The sequence below is a fragment of the Syngnathus floridae genome, chromosome 3 (assembly GCF_059516105.1).
Source record: "Syngnathus floridae isolate MCC-2025c chromosome 3, RoL_Sflo_1.0, whole genome shotgun sequence".
NCBI lineage: Eukaryota > Metazoa > Chordata > Actinopteri > Syngnathiformes > Syngnathidae > Syngnathus > Syngnathus floridae.
This window is the reverse complement of record NC_142415.1, coordinates 7,493,637-7,511,694: the sequence shown is the minus strand read 5'-3', so window position 1 is coordinate 7,511,694 and position 18,058 is coordinate 7,493,637. Positions and strand designations below refer to the sequence as shown.

The window sequence follows — 18,058 nt, the reverse complement described above, 5'->3', positions numbered from 1 at the left end:
AACAAAAGTGTTAATACGACGGCAAAATGGCTTTTTTGTAAATGTTTGATTTAATTATTTGTAGTGTAGTTATAAATGTGTTGCTTTTCATTGTAATTGTGCATTGGGTGTTGCTAATATGGATTATTTGTGTCAAAAATATTTGTTTACAGCTATCCCATGAGTTGGTTTTTACATCCCATAGATGATGATTGATCCCAATTTCCCACTGTTTTTCTTTTCTTGAGAATAAAATAAATACTTACATGTATTGCTACTTTATGTTCAGAAAGATTTGTGTAAATGCTTAAGGTCTGCTCCGGTGGGAGGGCAGTAGGGAGGATGATTGTGCTGAAAGATTGTCTGTCAGTAAACATGTATTTGTCCTGATTAGAATGCAAGTTAAAAACCAATTTCTACTGTCTGTCCCAGTCTGGTTCAAGTGACAGCATTTTCTAACAGCATCATTTATGTCATAAAGTGTGGACCGGGGAGCCATATTGGCTGGATGCTGGAATACATTTTAATCAGTTCAGTGCATGGTATTTTGTGAGACAGATCGTATAGCCTTGAAGGAATTTTACAGGAGCAGCATGCATGAAGTAAATGTATTCACAACACAGCCACTTTCACTTTTGTTTGCAGTTCAGCCTTGGTGGAGGTTTGTGCTGTGCATGCTGGTATTCTAATTCCACGTGATCTTACCAGTATTACTACTGACAAACCTAAATGTATTTTCTTTAGGCTATGAAACCTAACATATGCACACACATGTCCACACATTAGAAAATAAATATGAAAATATGTATAATATATAGAATATAAAATATTGTTGGGCAGAAATGTTTTTGACATACATAAAAGTGCTTTGAGGATTCACCCAGACTGATTCAATTTTTTTTTTTTGTTACCTCACGGCCAAAGTGAGTAAAAAGAAAAAAAAAAGTCTAATTAATAGGTGCAAAAAATTGGGGCTGATGAATTCCCTTGTTATGCACCAGGAACATCTATTTAAAACGTAAAATATAAATGCGTTGCTTTGACATCATAAGAGTCGTTCAGTCCTATACTTTGTTTCCTAGAGAGAAACACACACATATTAATTTTTCAGCAAACAGCTGGTGTACAAGTACACTTATGATTCCTAATTGCAGTCCTAGTTGGAATTTAATCATATGCTTGCAACTTTATACTTCCACTTGGTGCTTGAATTCAAAGATTGAGAAAAAGCTTTCGTGCATTTTCTGCTGCAGAGGCACAAGTTCCTTAAATATAATAATTAATTTGTTTTTCAAATGAATGCATGTCATATAAGAACAGTGAAAGGGACCCTGATGTGACAAGTATGGAACATGATGAATCCCATTGTTTTCCCCTTTTTGCAGGACACACACGATTATCAGTAATTCCTCACTAATAGGAATCTACCTGTATTGGTTAAAATGTCAGAAAATAACAGGTAAACAATTGGACCAAAGCATGAGAGGTGCTTCAGTGGAAGCCGGGGCAGAGAGTAACAGAGCATGGCTGAGTGAATGCAAAGCTTTTGGCTCACCATAATGCCTCATGAAGGATGTCCTCCCCTGAGGCACAAGAAGCAGGAAATGTAGCCCCGTATTAATTAGAATATGAATTAGCTAGGCCTCCTTATCTGATAGCTCCAAAACGCAAGAGCAGCATGATCTAGGCAGCACCAGAAAAATGTTTTAGCAAATATAACAGCTTACATTACATTTCATTCAACCCTGAAATTAAAACTGAAAGTTTCTAATCCTTCTTATTTTTTGTTCATTATATTTAAATGTACATAATACGGATGCCGTCTGAATGAGATTATAGAAGGTGAGGTTGGCGCCACTTTACAGCAATATCAGCTTTCATTCTTTTTGTGTCTGTGGGAATCTGGTTGATGAGCTGGGGGAAAGAAATATATGTAGCGTTCAGCATGGGCATGAAAAAATAAAGATAGAGTGGACAGAGTAATACTGGCAGGAAATTACAAGGACTAGGAGGTTTAGGTGTTCTTTCATGGGAAAAATATAATGGATACTGTACAGCCGCGGTCACCAATCTTTGTGAAACTGAAATTGATTTCTTTTGTTCAGATTAATGCAAAGAGCTACCAGTTTTACGCACGTTGCTAAACTAATCAATTTGCAAATTGCCATGTGATATGTTATTGATGATATTCAACTAAGTGCAAACACTGGTCATGTTAATAATTTCTGACAATAATTATTAACAGTGATTAGATGAGATGGGAACATGTCAAAATAAAATGAAATATTATTTCAATGGATCTTAGTAAGTATACATTTTCAAATGATTGCTCAACCTGCCTTTGTAATCACAATTGCTGGTGGCTGGTTTCTAAAATGGCGGACAACTGACAACATGGTGACCCCTGCTGTCATGTGGGGTCTCCAGAAATGAGGCTAATACAGGTCAGTTGATGGTCAAGAGTGGAAACATTTTAGGAAACCTGCATTGCGGAGTTGTCAAATTGGAGGAAAAGGTCTATGAGAGGTCAATCACCTTCAGGAGGACACAAAGTGCAGCTCTGTCTTGTTAGTACAAGTTTGAGAGCATGCAAACAGTGACAGGTAGAGGTCTACCTTGTTTCTTTTCCTGACTGTCATCGATTCAGAAAGGATGGGGGAAATCAAGCAAAGGGAATTTGTTGCGAAAAGGAGCAAGCAACGGCTCTTTCACTGAACCTCAAGGGACTCCACTTAATACTCAGTAAGAGGGGTCAGATAAGTAAGAGTTATCAGATCCTGCAATTCCTGACAGATGAGGATGACCGAATAATTTGGTAGCTTCAAGTGCAGGAGATGGTATCAAGATGAGAAGACATACAATGTGTAGGCCTTTGTCATTTCTGGCCGAATGAAGTCCTCTGAAAGGCTTGTGAAAACTTTAATCTAATAAATGTAATTGATTCCGTTTTCTGAATTTAATCAATGTAACATTTAATTTGCCAAGCAAATGATGTGTAAAGCAATGCAATGATTGATGTTATTATCATTAAATACCAATTTTGACTTTAATGTGAATAAGATTGCCTAATATTTTTTTTAAAACTATGCAACTCTCCTGTGGTTTGTGACAAGGTTCATTTGAACAACCCCTCTCATTACAGAATCCTTACGTCTATTTGCTTGCGTTCTGTAGAGGTCAGAGGCTGATGAAAATATTAAGAAGTAGAGGTTAATCAACTTCTGACCCTTAGGGTGATACCACATTTCACCATCTGTTCTGATCGATACACATAAGCACTGGCACAGAGGTCAACTCAACAAGCTCTCATACGCACGAGTATTTCCTTTCTGGATGATTCCTGCTATTTCCCTGCTTTTTGCTTTCTTGAATACGTTATCAAATTAAAAATATTGTAAGTGATACACACTAGACTGGGACTCGTTTTTCATTTGCCAATAAAAAAGGGTGGAGCGTTACTTCCAGATGATGTCTTCAACCACAGGCACTAATCCATCATCCCCAGTGGAGATACAGTCTGACAAGCTGTCAACATAACTACACATCAAAACCTATCCAATTTATTTGTACGCCTCATGAGCATTTGCGTCAATTAGGGCTGTGACTTCCAGTATGAACCCAAACCGATGTTTTATATATATACTACAGTGATCCCTCGTTTATTGTTATGTTTAGTGAACCCGCAATAAACAAAGATCCGTGAAATAGAAACAGTATATTATTTATGAATTATGAATTTACATGATTTTGTATTGAAATTTACCAAATGTAGTGTTTCTTGTTGACTGCTATAGGTGTGGTTTACCTTGTTAAACAATGAAAAAGTGTCCACCTTCAGGATTAACACACCCGCTGTAAATCATGCAATCATGCAACCAATGTGAGTCATGGTTGCGCATAAATCTCCCGTTGCATTGTGGTCCAGTACACAATATTAAGGCTTTTAAACCCTCCCCAATACTTTTACACTACATAAACCTTTCCCATTCCCTTAATAACCATTCCCACACTGTTCTGTGGATGTATGGTACCTTTAGAGTAAATAACACTTATAAACCCGCGAAATAGCGATGCTGTAGTAGGTGAAGCGCGATGTGGCGAGGGATCAATGCATAGCGTAAATAAAAATGGGGCAGCAACAAGGTACATGCTACTTTCCAAACTCTGTTGCTTCAGACTTGAGGGAGCTGTGTGAAGGGCTCATGATGGTTTCGCAAAGGAGGGTGGGGTGGAGCCCATTCAAATCCATGAAACAAAAAGCGTTGTATCAAATACCAAAATTAAACATCCAGTGTCTTACAGGAAGACACGCACACAATCGTTTCTCCATGAGAGCCCTCGGGAATAAGGTGGATACACTCAATCTAAAAGTGTTTGCTATTTCCCTCTCCCCATCTGTCACTCAACGGCAAAAACACATCTGGAGCCCGAAGTGTAGTGCAAAGTGCAGTCTTACTGTGCGTATGAGTTTCTTTTAGTATTTTGGTAGACAAATGCAGGTGTGAAGAGGGCGGTTGCGCCGTTGTGGGAAGGAATGCAACCAGCTCCTGGGCAATCGTAGCGGCCCCCCTCATTCCCTTTAAATTCACCACAGAGTGAGTCGTGCAGCCAACCTGGCATGCGGATGCTGGAGATCAGCACGTGCAAAGTACATTTAGGAACTACGCTAAGATCTCCACCTGAAGCGTTTTTATTCATAAATACAGGAGCTAAGACTGCAGGTATTCGCAAAAAAAGGGTTTTCAATCTCAGAGGATTGCCATAATGAACTTTGCCACATATTTACAGGAAGAGAATATTGAACTTGTTCCACACATTTGCAACTATAGCAGTACGCTTTTGCTTTCCTTCTGTAAGATTCCCATTAAAATTTCAATTTACGTAACACTCACAGCACCAGTCACCTCGTGGGAACTGAATCCATGCTGCCGGCAATAAAAATTAGGCATACGTATGTACTACTTCATACTCAGTGATTGATATTGGAGTGTGTATGTGGGATTTTTTGTCTATTCATCCCAAAGAACGTTAGAGGTCACTCATGTTTGGAGCTGAGTGAAGGCCTCCTTGTCCACCATCGATGTTTTAGTTAATCCCAAAGGTCTTTCAATGGGTTGAGGTCAAGGGTTCAAGTTGTTTCACACCCAGCAATGTTGGAGGCAAGATGAACACTGGAGCATAACTTCAGAAATGCATAACATACAATTAGTTATTTGTTAAAAATGTTGTCAGCAATGTAATCCAAGTACCATTACAGTATATTAAAGTAATGTAACATGATTACTTTCAATGATGAGAATTCTCTAATGCCAAAAATCCTAATAAGAAATATCAGTGTTGTCTGGTATTTTCTGTAATGAATATTTAATTTAAAATGTAGCCAACAAGATATGTATGTTCATTTTTTTAAGTTAGGTGTGTAATAAATCTAGAAGCTACACTAATTATTATTACTATAGTAGTGTAGCAAGAACTATTGTGCTCCATGCAAAGCCTATATTCACAGCTGGCAGAAATAAATATACTACACGGTAGTTTTATTTCCTTTTTCTGCGTCATATACAAATCTAGCCTATATACTGGATATATTCTTTTTAAAAGAGTGACCATGTTAGCAACTCTTAGTGCTTGATGTGTACCTCTGTTGTTTAAAACAAAAAATATATATCATCACATTCTTTAAAATTACAGTGTGAATTCTTTTTTCTTCTAAATGTACTGTATTGTACTGTAGTGTAGCAGAATAATTTCCTGATTATGTAATGCCGTATTCGGTTACACTCCGGGCCTGATGATGATTGGTCATTTTAGAACTAGGGGGTAAAGCTTACTTATCAGTAAGTAGGGGAGCTTTTTAAGTTTCTCCTCGTATTTTAACTCGTAGAACAGTGCGTTCGTCTTCTCTTTAATTTATTTAGGGTTCATAAATGCCTGGATTTCAATTGTCCTATCTTCCTAAAAGAACGTTTTTCCCCAGCAGGATTAGAGAGTCTAAGGAGGTCGTTATGTCCCTTGGGTTATGCCGTTGGGAGCATGAATCAACAGTGACGCTGTTTATTTGAGCTTTAGGTCACTTGACTCGGTTTAACGCTAATCCTGCTGATGATGCCTTAACGCGCACACTCACACTCCTGGATACATAAATATACACCAAGGCTCTGGATGGGGGGAGGAAATATGGCAGAAAGTTAGCACTTATCTGGAGAACGATGACAACCAGCTGTTGCAATCTTGGATTTGTGTTTGTAAAAGTGGGTGCTGGGCCACATTGTTTTCTTTACTGATTTTTGCCTACCCTTCAGGTTGTTTTCCCAATGCATTTTATTTGATTTCAAGCTTTTTAGAGTATTTAATTGCATATGGATTATATTGTGGGCAAACATCACGAGCCGTCCTTTGCCAAGGATGCTCTGAATCAGAGCAGTGCTGTATGTGGAGTTTCAGCAAAACGTTGCTCATGTCTCTGGAGGACAAGAGATAATTGGAAAGAAATGAGTGCTGTCACAGTGCTGCTGCAGACTAAATCGTGGCTTGTTGAGTTTATGAGGTGGTTGAGCTTCATGAAGACACTGATGTGCTCTTGCTCTTGTTTAAAAATATAAAATCTAAATCTGACCCACCTGCGTTAAACTTGTACTTGACGTAAAAACTAAAGGATGATAGTAAGAATATGCATGTTTCAATCAGTACGCATTATTTGTAAACACTAATTTTGTGCTTTATTAGCCTGTTTGCTAGATTAATCAAAATTTTAGAACACTCACATGATCTCAGGATGATGCGTTGTTCTTCTCTACCACAACAAACTACTACATTAATATCACGTGAAAACATCTCCGACCATGTCAGTAAGACTGACTATTTAAATTACAGAACATGTTACATGGGAAATGTGTCCTCACCAATTTCATTGCATTTCATAATTTGTACATATTCATTATTGGTGAATTGAAAGATTTTTCCTAAATTCCAGATCACGCAGTGAGATCATTCACATCTTATAGCTCACTTTGTCTGATTTAAATAAACAGCGGCAATGCATGAAACGGGCTTTGAGCAAGGAAAATAGACATTATTGCAGAAATACAATTGTCTATTTTTGTTGCAAACTTGTAACAGCCTTTTTGTTGGCGTGAGCTCTAAATGTTTATCTTTAATCTGACTTTCTGAAGTGACATTGATTAAAATTCTACTCCAAAACACATCACAACTCATACATGTTTATGCCTCATAATTGTATATTTGAAACCCTTCTAATCCAAAACACCGTTTGGTCCTGTAAAATGGATACAGCTACCAAAACTGCCAAAGCCAAATTATTTTATCCTGTGACAGATATGGAGAATCACAATGACACACCTGAACCTTGGGTCTTGGACTGTAATCTATGAGTGGGTGTCATGTAGATTAATAGTGATTGTATTGTGGTGTGTTGTCCTCTGCCGTGAGTGTTAAATGGTGTGAAGATGACATGCAGTGTAAATCTACCGCACGCTCCTCAAGTGTATTTTCCCATTTGGCATGCAGTGTGCAGCTCTGCAGTAATTAATGACAAGCGGCTAAATGGTATGACGTGATCATACATTGTAATGAGAAGAAGACGTTGGTGTGCCACAATGTGTGACAATCATCCCAGCACAGAAAAGGATGGAGGATATGGAGGTGACCCTCAGGTCACATTGGCCAGGAGAGGACTGTTCGTCTGCATACCTCAATGATTTATTGTGGATTATTTTTACCATTGTTGTATATGCGATCGACAAAAGTAGTATGGAACTTATTAACTGTCCAAACGTGTTTTATTGTAACAAGCTCAGAGGACCTCAAACAGTTTTATTTATTTATTTATTTATTTATTTATTTATTTATTTATTTATTCAATATGATTTAATTTGTTCGTTCATTCATTCACCCATTCATCATTTGTTTAGGAAGCTGCTATGTTTACCTACTGAAACTTGATGAAAATGAATCGGTGAATATGTCCACTTTGTTGCAGGGCAGTAAAAGCAGGAGTTGAAAATGATCATCAAAAACAACACAGAAAATTAGACAATAAACCCATTGAAATGTTTTGTTTTACAACCTTAAATAACAAAGCATACACAATTGGGCTTATTAGTGACTTTAAACGAAGGTTGAGAAAAAACTGCATGCTTTTGTTATGAAAGTGATGAGTAAAATTTGTAACTGAAGCCTAGCCGAACAGTTTTGGCAAGAGGTTAGGGTAATGCTTATCAATGAGTTTTCTTCAATAATATAATATATTATACCAAAAGAGACAAGCATTTTGGATTTTTTTTCTCTCCATTGGCACAATCGCTCTTGCAGGCTTTTTGATTCATAGCAGCCATCTGGGGAGGATCAAGAAATCTTATTACTTTTATTACTCATAAGCTCAATCTCTTGATACAGTCTAGCACAAAGTATTTCTTGGTAGACTGACTCGCATTTAGTTTCTCCACAAATATCTGAATTGAAATATACAAAGGTGAAATATGATCCATTTCAATTCTAAAACACTATTCCTACATGTAGCATATTTTGTCATCCCACCGGTCATAGACAATATTTGTTATAAAAAATAAAAAAAAACATCACAACTTCAAATAAATCACCTGGAATGTAAAATATCAATGATAGGGTGTCAGATGAAAGGATTGTCCAGACTCTTTGTCCCTCTGAGTCATACCGGTCAAATATTAATAACTGGTCCTTTTTATGGCACAGGAGTTACTCATTTTTATCCAGACACATTTTTTATGTGTTTGTCCTCTAAAATAGGTTCTTCCCTAATTGTATACGGACATTAAGCATTGAAGATGGAGATATTAGAAGGTCTCTGTGGCTCTCGTGTCTCACTGTCCTTAACCTTGTAATCACATCATCCGGAAATTGTGGCCATCAAGCTGATGTATTATTAACCAAAATCATCTGCGGAAAAGGGTACTCACTGCAGGGTTGCATTACCAGAGGTCACACAAAAACCCTCATCCGTGCAATCTGTACCAAGTTATTATATAATATATATTTTCTGACTTTATATCATGTATTTTTTCCGCTGAAACATAATCCAAAACTCATTCCAGGTAAAACAGAGTCAAGCACGCTGTACCTCTCAAAATTGTTCCAGTGAACATCATGCAAACCAAAACTCTTTGGAAACACATCTTAAATTGGACATCAATCAAATGTCGGGACAGATTCCAACTCACCTGCACCTTAGAAAATCGATGGATGGATGCCTCCAAGAGTGTTGAGATAATTTTTGCTCCAATATGGCTGCCCCAATGCATAAATCAAAACCCATAATGAAGAAGTGGCCTCTTTTTCTTTTCCTGTTTGTTAAATTTCGTCTTATCAGCTCTTCTCACCTTCGACTAAAACCAGTAGACTTTATTTTTTACTAATCAGATTTCCGACTCTGCTTCTGTGAAAAGCACTTCTCTTGTATCCGTCTGTCAAATTCTTCACCCACTTACTTCCTCCACCAGTTTGCTCTCTTTCTCTTCTTGTGTGCACTTAACAACTTTACGTCCATTAACATTTGCAGGTACAATTGTTTGCCGCAGTTTTACTTTCACAGTAGAAAGTTGTCGCTTTATACACTCATACCTGAGTTGCACTTTGACTTTAACAACTCTGTCCACTGTCAGTTTAAAAACTCATTCTGCTACACTTGACTTGTAATTTGAAATACTTGAATTGAACAGCCACATTTCTGTCCAAGCGATTTATATCCATTGGGCTGTCAGCTTGGAAATAAAAACAAAAGCCTTTTGCCCTGTGTTAAGACAAGTTAAGGGAGCTCAACTGCTCTATCATTGTTAAGAAATACTAGTAGTTTTCTGCATGTGTGCGTGTGTGTGTGCGTGCATTCATGCGTGTGTGTGCTTGATAACTGCCTGATGCTTCTCTTCAGTACAAATTAAGGATTTCACTGGGTCACAAATCTACACCTTTCAAACATGGTAGGAAAAGGCTTGAGAAGTACTAATTAACAGGGTGAAAGATAGAAATGAAGTGATGAATGTAACACCAAATGTATAACATTAATTATAACAATCTCCTGGTGCTATGTAAATGCATCTTATGAAGGTTTTGAAGAAGGTAGCGAAGCTGCAATTTTGCACATTTTCTTTGCCGCCAATCAGTCGCATGAATATAACTGAAAAAATATTTTTGTTCACTTTGGTGTTCAGTCCCAATTGTGGCAGGAGCATGATAGAAGAAATAAATAGCAGACGACATGATGCTTGACATTTTCCCTTCCTCTGTTTTCCCTTGTTCCTCCTGTGTCTTGCAGATCACATTCTTTATGTTGTTGTCAGCAGTTTGCGTGATGCTCAACCTGGCAGGCTCCATTCTCTCCTGCCAGAATGCTCAAATGGTCAACTCGCTGGAAGAATGTCAGCTGGTAAGATCACATGAGGCCGCTCCAGGGCCTACTCTCCAACTTCCATCTATTCATCCATCTTCTATTTGAGGGTGAGAGCTGAAGTACGCTCTGAACTGCTTACCACTCAGACAAGACAGAACGGTTGACATAGAACAAAGACTTTATTCACATTTTGAGCTAATATTTACAGAAAAATTCACACCTACCCAATTTTGGGTCTAAAATGAACCTGACACGCATGTTTTGTATGACCAGAAGACCCATCCAGAAAAAACATGGTGTATAAATTCCACAATGATGGCATTAGACAGGTCCACGCCTTCAGTTTTGCGCTGCAGAAAAAACATGTCCTCCGTGATTGATAATTTGGCAGTCGGCGTTGCGCCTTCCCGGCCTTTCCGGTGGACCGTGACTGTTTTCTATTACAAGTAACCTGACAGTTTGGTTGCAGTAAGGAGACTAGAATTTAGACCAGCAAAAAGGAGGTCTCAGTTGTGGTGCAGATGGTATAAGCCGATATTAAAGGATTTGATCAAGGCACATACAGATTCTGTGCTCTATGGATGTGTGTGGTTGTTTTCCATTCATAAATATGACAACGACATGCATAAATCCTTCTGAATTAGAGTTGAAATCAATTCAAATTTAAAGAATTTAAAGGGAATGAGGGAAGTGCTTTCCATTGCATTCCAAACAAATCAGCTGTTTTTCCTCCCACAACAACGCAAACACCCTCTTTGCAACCTGCATCTGTCTGCAAAAATACCAAAAAAAAAAGACAATTCTACCCATACTCACTGTTAGCCTGCGCTTTGTGCTCGACTTGCGCTTGGCATGACAAGAGGGCCTGAAAAAAAAATTATTACTCTTGACAAAAGGATCCAGGTAGAGAGGTAGAAAGGTTACAGTGCTAATCTATTGCCAAAATAATCTTCAACACAATACACACCATTTTATGTGATGGATTCCCCTATAGTATATTCTCCGAGCCACACTAACAGTACCAGTGCTATCAAGAGGGCTGCTTTTGCTTATGCTATTTCAACAGGATGAATGGTTCCCATTGGTAAGATATGGAATTAATTTGAGGAGCCATGTTGGTCCCATCTGTTGTCAGGGTATGGTATATATTGAAATAAAAACGTAATGGACTATTGTTCATAATTAAGACAACACAAAGGTTAAAGTCAGGAAAAATAAAATCCCTTTTCCCCAAATTAATGAACCCATTCTTTTTGGGTTCATGTCCTGCTCTTTCTCAATCTGGGACACATTGCAGAGGTGTGCTCGACTTAAATGCCTCCCTGAGTAGCTCCTCATATTTCATTATTCGCTGTGTCTCATTTGTTACACACACATATCCCTTTGCAATTGCCCTTTCGATGTAAAACAGCAGTACGATTTTCTACTATTCGAAAGACTAAGCACAACACCCCACCCTCTGCCACAATATTTGTAGACCACCATGGCTGATATGGGCATATTGCTAAATTGTCATTTTCTCCTCCTTTTATCCTAGCTCAAGTTTGACAGCGATGGAGTGTGTGTTTGCTGTGAGTTACAGCAACAGAGTTCAAGCTGCAACAACCTCGGAGAAACGCTGAAACTTAACCCACTGAGGGACTGCAATACCATACGTTTACGGCTCAAGGTGTGTATGTGTGTGTGTGTGTGTGTGTGTGTGTGTTCAGGGTTCCAACGATGCATAGTTTACATCCATGTAAAATGGTTTACCAATAGAAATCAACATGCTTTCAACGAACGGATGTATTTTCTCAATGCAAACCTCTTCAATGTTTATTTGTGCCCGAGCAGAACATGGATGTTGCTGTACGCACATAATGGACATGGCTATCACAATATTGCATGACAAGATTTAGTAGATGATTAGTCCTTTAAGTACTGGAATGGTCTCCAATCTCACAAAATAATTTTCTTTGGAAAGGTATCAAGTCCGTTAAAGGGGAAGTCAAGGCAAAAATTTCATCATGTTACACATGCCCTCCCCCCACACACACTAGTCTAAACACGACCTTCTGATGAGTTAAGCAGCAAAATTCACCCGCAAAATGGCTGCCCCCTAAACTGGATTAATTCATATTCCACAAACAAATCATGAATTAAAACATTGTTTTTCGACTTGCTGGGCTGCAAAGAACATATTCTTAGCAAGAATATTTTGGGGTTGACTTTCTCTTTCATGACAGAACTGTTGTTGTGCAACACATTCCACATGGGAACATGTGTGTACTGTTTCCAGTCGCAGATTAATTAGGGAGGAAGTGAAGAATGGCAGCAGCATTTTTCTTTCCCCAAGTGACAAACCTCTTAGCATGTAGGACATAACTCGTCTGGCTTGGCTGCAAGCGCATGATCTCGGAAGATTATTTCGACTGTTGAGCCAGCAAGAATGATATACAACATTTGCCAGTGTGCCGTTATTGTATAACGGCAATCATAGCCATTCTTTTTATAACCCTGATTGATTATAAAACATTGATAACCAAATAAAAGACTCCTCAGGATGAAGCATGCTTTTGAAAAGGGGAAAGAGCAAGTGCATTTATCATAGAGAACATTCCTCATTCAAAGAGGTATGAGAATCAGGGCAATAAACCTTTATTAGGAGTCAAAGTAGTCAGCGCTGTTGAGTTATGTCAAACCAGAAGTTGTCATGATCTGCTCCCCCTGAGTGTTCACCATTACGCACGACGGTTATGTTTCTGATACTAATGATATCTTTCACAAGAGCCGGTTCCCCTTTGCAGAGCTTAGTGGGTCTAATTGGTGCATAGAACAATGACAGCTTTAAAATCAGGACTGGGGATGTAATTCATCATTGAGCTGGAGCATTGCAATAACTTGTGTGTTAAAGAGCAGATTTTTGACCTCGTGAAAATCTCTCCCTTGATTGTCTTACTATAGGACATCTCTGGGTGGTAATCATGTCCGTAACACTTTTCAGTTTGTTTTGTATGGTGTCATTATGGACAGCATACGCATGGACAACATTATAGCATGCATGCCAGATCGGAGAGCTCAGAGCCATGGACGTGCTGAGAAAGGTGATCACTATTGCAATCGTTATGAATTTTTTACAATTTGTATGGTTTACTGACCTTGAAGGCGCTACACAAAACCCATGCATAGGCTCCACTTTCCCCCTTAGTTGGGAAAAGACATTGCTCTACATGTATATAATGTCCTTACATTAGTGAAGTGTTTGTTCCAATGTTTTTTTTAATTCTGATTTTTTTTTCATACTCGATTATTTTATCAGTCTTCTCAAGGCAAATTCTATTCTTTGAGCCAATGTCAATGCAGGTGTTTTTTTCTGTGGTGCCCACCAGGAAATTCATTCATATAATGGTTATTAAAGGTTCAAGGTCTATGTATTTTAAGCTTCAGAGAGTCCTCCTTAGTCTCCTAGCAGTTGGGCACATTTCCCATTGGCTAGACTATGATGGCAATTGTTCATGAGTTTAGTCCTTCAATATAATAGACTATACTATTACATTTGACCTTGCACTGTCATTGTAGTCGAGTTTTGAGTTAAAGTTTATGGAGGTCCTTGTAAGAACTATATAATGCTCATACTTTCAATTTTCAGCAATTGTTTCTCTAACTCACTCTTTTGGCATTCAAAATGTATTGTGTCAGAGTATTTAAACAAAATTTTTGCATTGCTAATGGCCAACCACTCTGTAAATACTGCACACCTTATGTATTGTTGTTGCATTGACTGCTCTTTATAGCTTTGCAGATACAGTGAACGCTTCCTGTGCTAATTTGACATCCGTACTTTATCTTCTTCCTTTTCAATCATCTCATCATTTCCTCCTCCTGTACCCTCTCATAGGAGCTGCTGTTCAGCGTATGCGCCCTTAACGTCATCTCCACTATTGTTTGTGCCCTCGCGACAGCCATGTGCTGCATGCAAATTGTCTCTACTGATGTGCTGCAGATGGTGAGTGTGGACAATTGCAATGGGAGGTGGGGTTTTTTTGTTTTGTTTTTGTTTCGTTTTTCGTTATGCTTTCAGCGGCAAAATGATCGCTATCTTCTTTGAATTGACTTACACAATGTGATTCCCATAGTCTGCCCCAAGCCTGCAAGAGATAATTAAGTTTTTGCCATATGACAGCTGCCGCATGGACCACTGTCCTGTCCTCTTGCAGTAGAATGAAAATGTGCATAGAATGCTTCAACCTTTCGTCATTTGTTCTACGCAGTTGCATTATTCTCAGGATAAACCTTTCCTGTCGTTTTATGTGGAGCAATAAAACGATTAGCAACTGCTTAATATCCCTCGCCATGAGGGAAATTAACATGATCAAGTTAATTTTCACACCAAAAATGGTTATTTAATTTGACTGCACAGATATAAAATAGGTACAAAATGATATTCTGTGCAGAAAAACAAATGATACTGCACCTAACCGTAAGGCAATCCTGGGAAAAGCATAAATGCAGACTGTTTGCGGAGAAATTGACCTCTTGAAAAAGTCCATATTTGCCATTTTCCATCCGCACTTCAAATATTGTATTAAAAAAAAAATGTGTTGAAATCATACTGCAGCTTGGCAGCGCTTCATCACTGAAACAACAGCAAAATAAACTTTAATAACTGAGGGAGATGGTGTGGGGACTTTATGGTTTGAAATAACAAACAGGGCCTTCTTTAACGAGACCGTGTCTCTTTTGTTGCATTTCAGTTTATGCCGCACCGAACAAGAGAGCTAAATGCTGATTGTATGACTCCCCATGGAACCATTCTCCACCAAACACTGGACTTTGATGAGTTTATTCCTCCCATTCCCCCACCGCCTTACTACCCCCCTGAGTACACATGCACTCCATCAATGGATGGACAAAGGTGAGAAACAAAAGACCTCTCATTAGTATCCCATTATTTTTATTGCTTATAAGGTGCTTCCCGAAATGCAGTATGGTATAACGGCAGGCGTCGGGAACCTATGGCTCACAAGCCAGATATGGCTCTTTTGGTGACGTTATTAAAAATAATACAATAGTACACTAAAAAAATTGTTGGTCTTAATTAAAATGCATGCATTTAATTGTATCTAGCCTAAAAAATTGGGCATGTATGGCTCTGTCCGCCAAAAAGGTTCCCGACCACTGGTATACGGTATGACGGTCGCGGCTGCTGCTCATTCAAGGAGGGGAAGTTCAATTTTTCTCCCAACCTCTGTCGTAAATGTGTTTTTTGATTTATATGAATATCCTTACCTTTCAAGAAAATAACCCTGTCGAAAACATTTATGCTCTATGTGCTGATGTACAACTTAGTCCACTTGAGTTTATTTGGGCATGGTATATAATATTTATACTTGACTGCCATTGTTATATTTCACTCTTATAGACATAGAAGTAGTAAATACAGTTTTTGCAACACTTGAAGTATTTTTTTCAGAAACAAATCATAGTCATGGTTTCATCAAATGAAAAGGCAAAACATATTCAAAAAACAAAGCGGAACAGATTTAAGATAAAAGAGGCAAATATATTGTGAAGAAATAAGAGTCATTGTGCTTTTCAGATATGACTTTAACACATTATGTGCTATTGATTGCGGTATGTAAAACGTTGCTCATTCTGATTGGCTGTTAGCGACCAAAATGTCTGCTCTGTCAGATGATATGACATTATGTTCTATACAGAGGCCTGCATCTGGACTTCCCCCATTCTCCCTTTAGTGCCATTTATGGGGTGCCCATCAACAGCCCCGGGACACTATACCCAACTGACCTGCCCCCACCATATGAGTCTGTGGTGGGGCAGACTCCTGCAAGCCAGGTGAGAACAGTCACTACCTCCCCAAAAGGCTTTTTGCTTGGCTGGTTGAGAGCAGTGCCAATCCGATGTTTGTTCCCTGCCCATTTTTCAAGTCCCGTATTTTTCGGACTATAAGTCGCATTTTTTTTCATAGGTAATACACTAAAAAAATGATTTGTGCTATACCACAGAAAATACCAAAGGCAGTTTGTTTCTAAATCTTAAAATGTATGGAATTGTAGACAGACTAAACCATTCAGTACACTTTTTGACGCCAGTTTATTCTTTAGTCTTATTCTGAGGCAAGTCAAGCTCAACATTCTGTGCTGCTAATTTGGAACATTTTCAGGAACTTTCCCTAGAAAGCAACACTTTCCCTGAATTCATTTTATACAGCTAAAAATACAAGCTTAAAGACTGCCACACTGTGCTTTCTTTTCTTTTTGTGCCTCATTCCAATTTCCAAATTATCATGTGATCAACTCTGAAATTCAATGTTGATTAACTGCGCTCAAATCTAAATATAAAATTGATCCAAAAAAAAACCCAACCAAAATAGAATAGCTAAATGCAAATAAGTTGCAGATTCCGGCAAATAGCAGCAGTTTATAATTCAGATACTGATTAAAATGAGAAAAGAATAACAATTCTAGAGAACAAGAAGCATGTCTGTTACCATCTTGCGTGTTCATTAGAAGCTTGTTATTCCATTATCCTTGAGATGAAAAAGAACGTCATGACGCGATGGTGGTCTTACAGTGCCCCCTACTGTTTTTGTTTGCTATTGAAGACCACATCCAAGACCCAAGGTTCTTTCTCAACTGGTCTTACACACGTCCAAAAAGGCACATTGGAAAATGATCACACTAAAACAGTTAGCAAAACTAAAAACAAAGTTATTCTGCTAATAATTTCCTCCTGACAGGTCACCACCAGTATCGAACAACAGGCGACTGAATCCAGTTTATGTGACAGAAATACAACAGCAGGACTCAGCACTCAAGGTAACACTTTAATAAAAAAATATGTCTGTCTCTTATTACTGATCATGTATGTCACAGCCTCTGTAGACAGCACATCCCTGATGGTGTCAGAAGTTGCTGATCACGACCACACTTGCTCCTCAGAGGACTTGTGTTCCCTCGAAGTCCAAGGCTCAGATTCCTCTCCATACAGCACGCAACACACTGCACCGACCGACGGAAGCTGCATCAGCCTTGAGCTTTGTACACGCATACGCTGCCATCATGGCTTGTCTAACACGGACGCTCGCCCCAGTGACACTGGATTCAGTGAGTCCTCACATACCCAAGAGTCCCTTGAACGCTCCCCGGACTGGTCCTCCGAAAACTACAGCAATTTGGATCAAGAGGATTCTGCAGACAACTCACGTGCATATGAGGAACGTAGGCCCTCTATGCATCTTTGTGATGAGCTTGCATCAGCCAAGCATTTACCAGAAGAGCCTCCAAAATTATCTCCGCATTCCCTCATTAAAGCACGAATGATGAGCCGGAAGCTCCCGCTGGCTGTCGCTATCTCTCCACCTCCGCAGCCTTGCTCCCCTACCTCAGTGGCGTCCTCTGGGGGAACATTAGCCATCAGTCCCTTAGCTCCCTCTCCCTCTCCATCCCCTCCCAGCAGGCTACGAGGCCCCCGGTTGTGCTTTAGTGTTTGGTCCGCCTCCTCGACTTCACAGCCCCCCTCTACCTCATCTCAAAGTGGGCGTTCACCCGCAGAGAGGCCCCGAGTGCTCCGCGCCGCCAGGAGGTACCGCAAGCTGGCACGTATTGTCCGTTCCACCAGTGACCCCATCTCCTGTTCCTCCACTACTGGAAGTAAGAGAGATTTGTTTTTCACCTCAAAACTGCATCTCAACAATAT

General features: G+C 39.1%; 1 protein-coding gene across 2 annotated transcripts in view; it reads left to right on the top strand.

Annotated features, from left to right (window-relative positions):
* entrep2 (endosomal transmembrane epsin interactor 2) overlaps positions 1-18,058 on the top strand; it is a 53,594-nt gene that overhangs the window by 33,289 nt on the left and 2,247 nt on the right. For both annotated transcript variants that reach the window (XM_088372072.1, XM_088372071.1), the window contains 7 exons: positions 10,286-10,396; positions 11,898-12,029; positions 14,238-14,345; positions 15,094-15,254; positions 16,060-16,195; positions 17,100-17,178; positions 17,236-18,012. In XM_088372072.1, the coding sequence (XP_088228198.1) occupies positions 10,286-10,396; positions 11,898-12,029; positions 14,238-14,345; positions 15,094-15,254; positions 16,060-16,195; positions 17,100-17,178; positions 17,236-18,012 (1,504 nt within the window). The remainder of the gene's footprint in view (positions 1-10,285; positions 10,397-11,897; positions 12,030-14,237; positions 14,346-15,093; positions 15,255-16,059; positions 16,196-17,099; positions 17,179-17,235; positions 18,013-18,058) is intronic.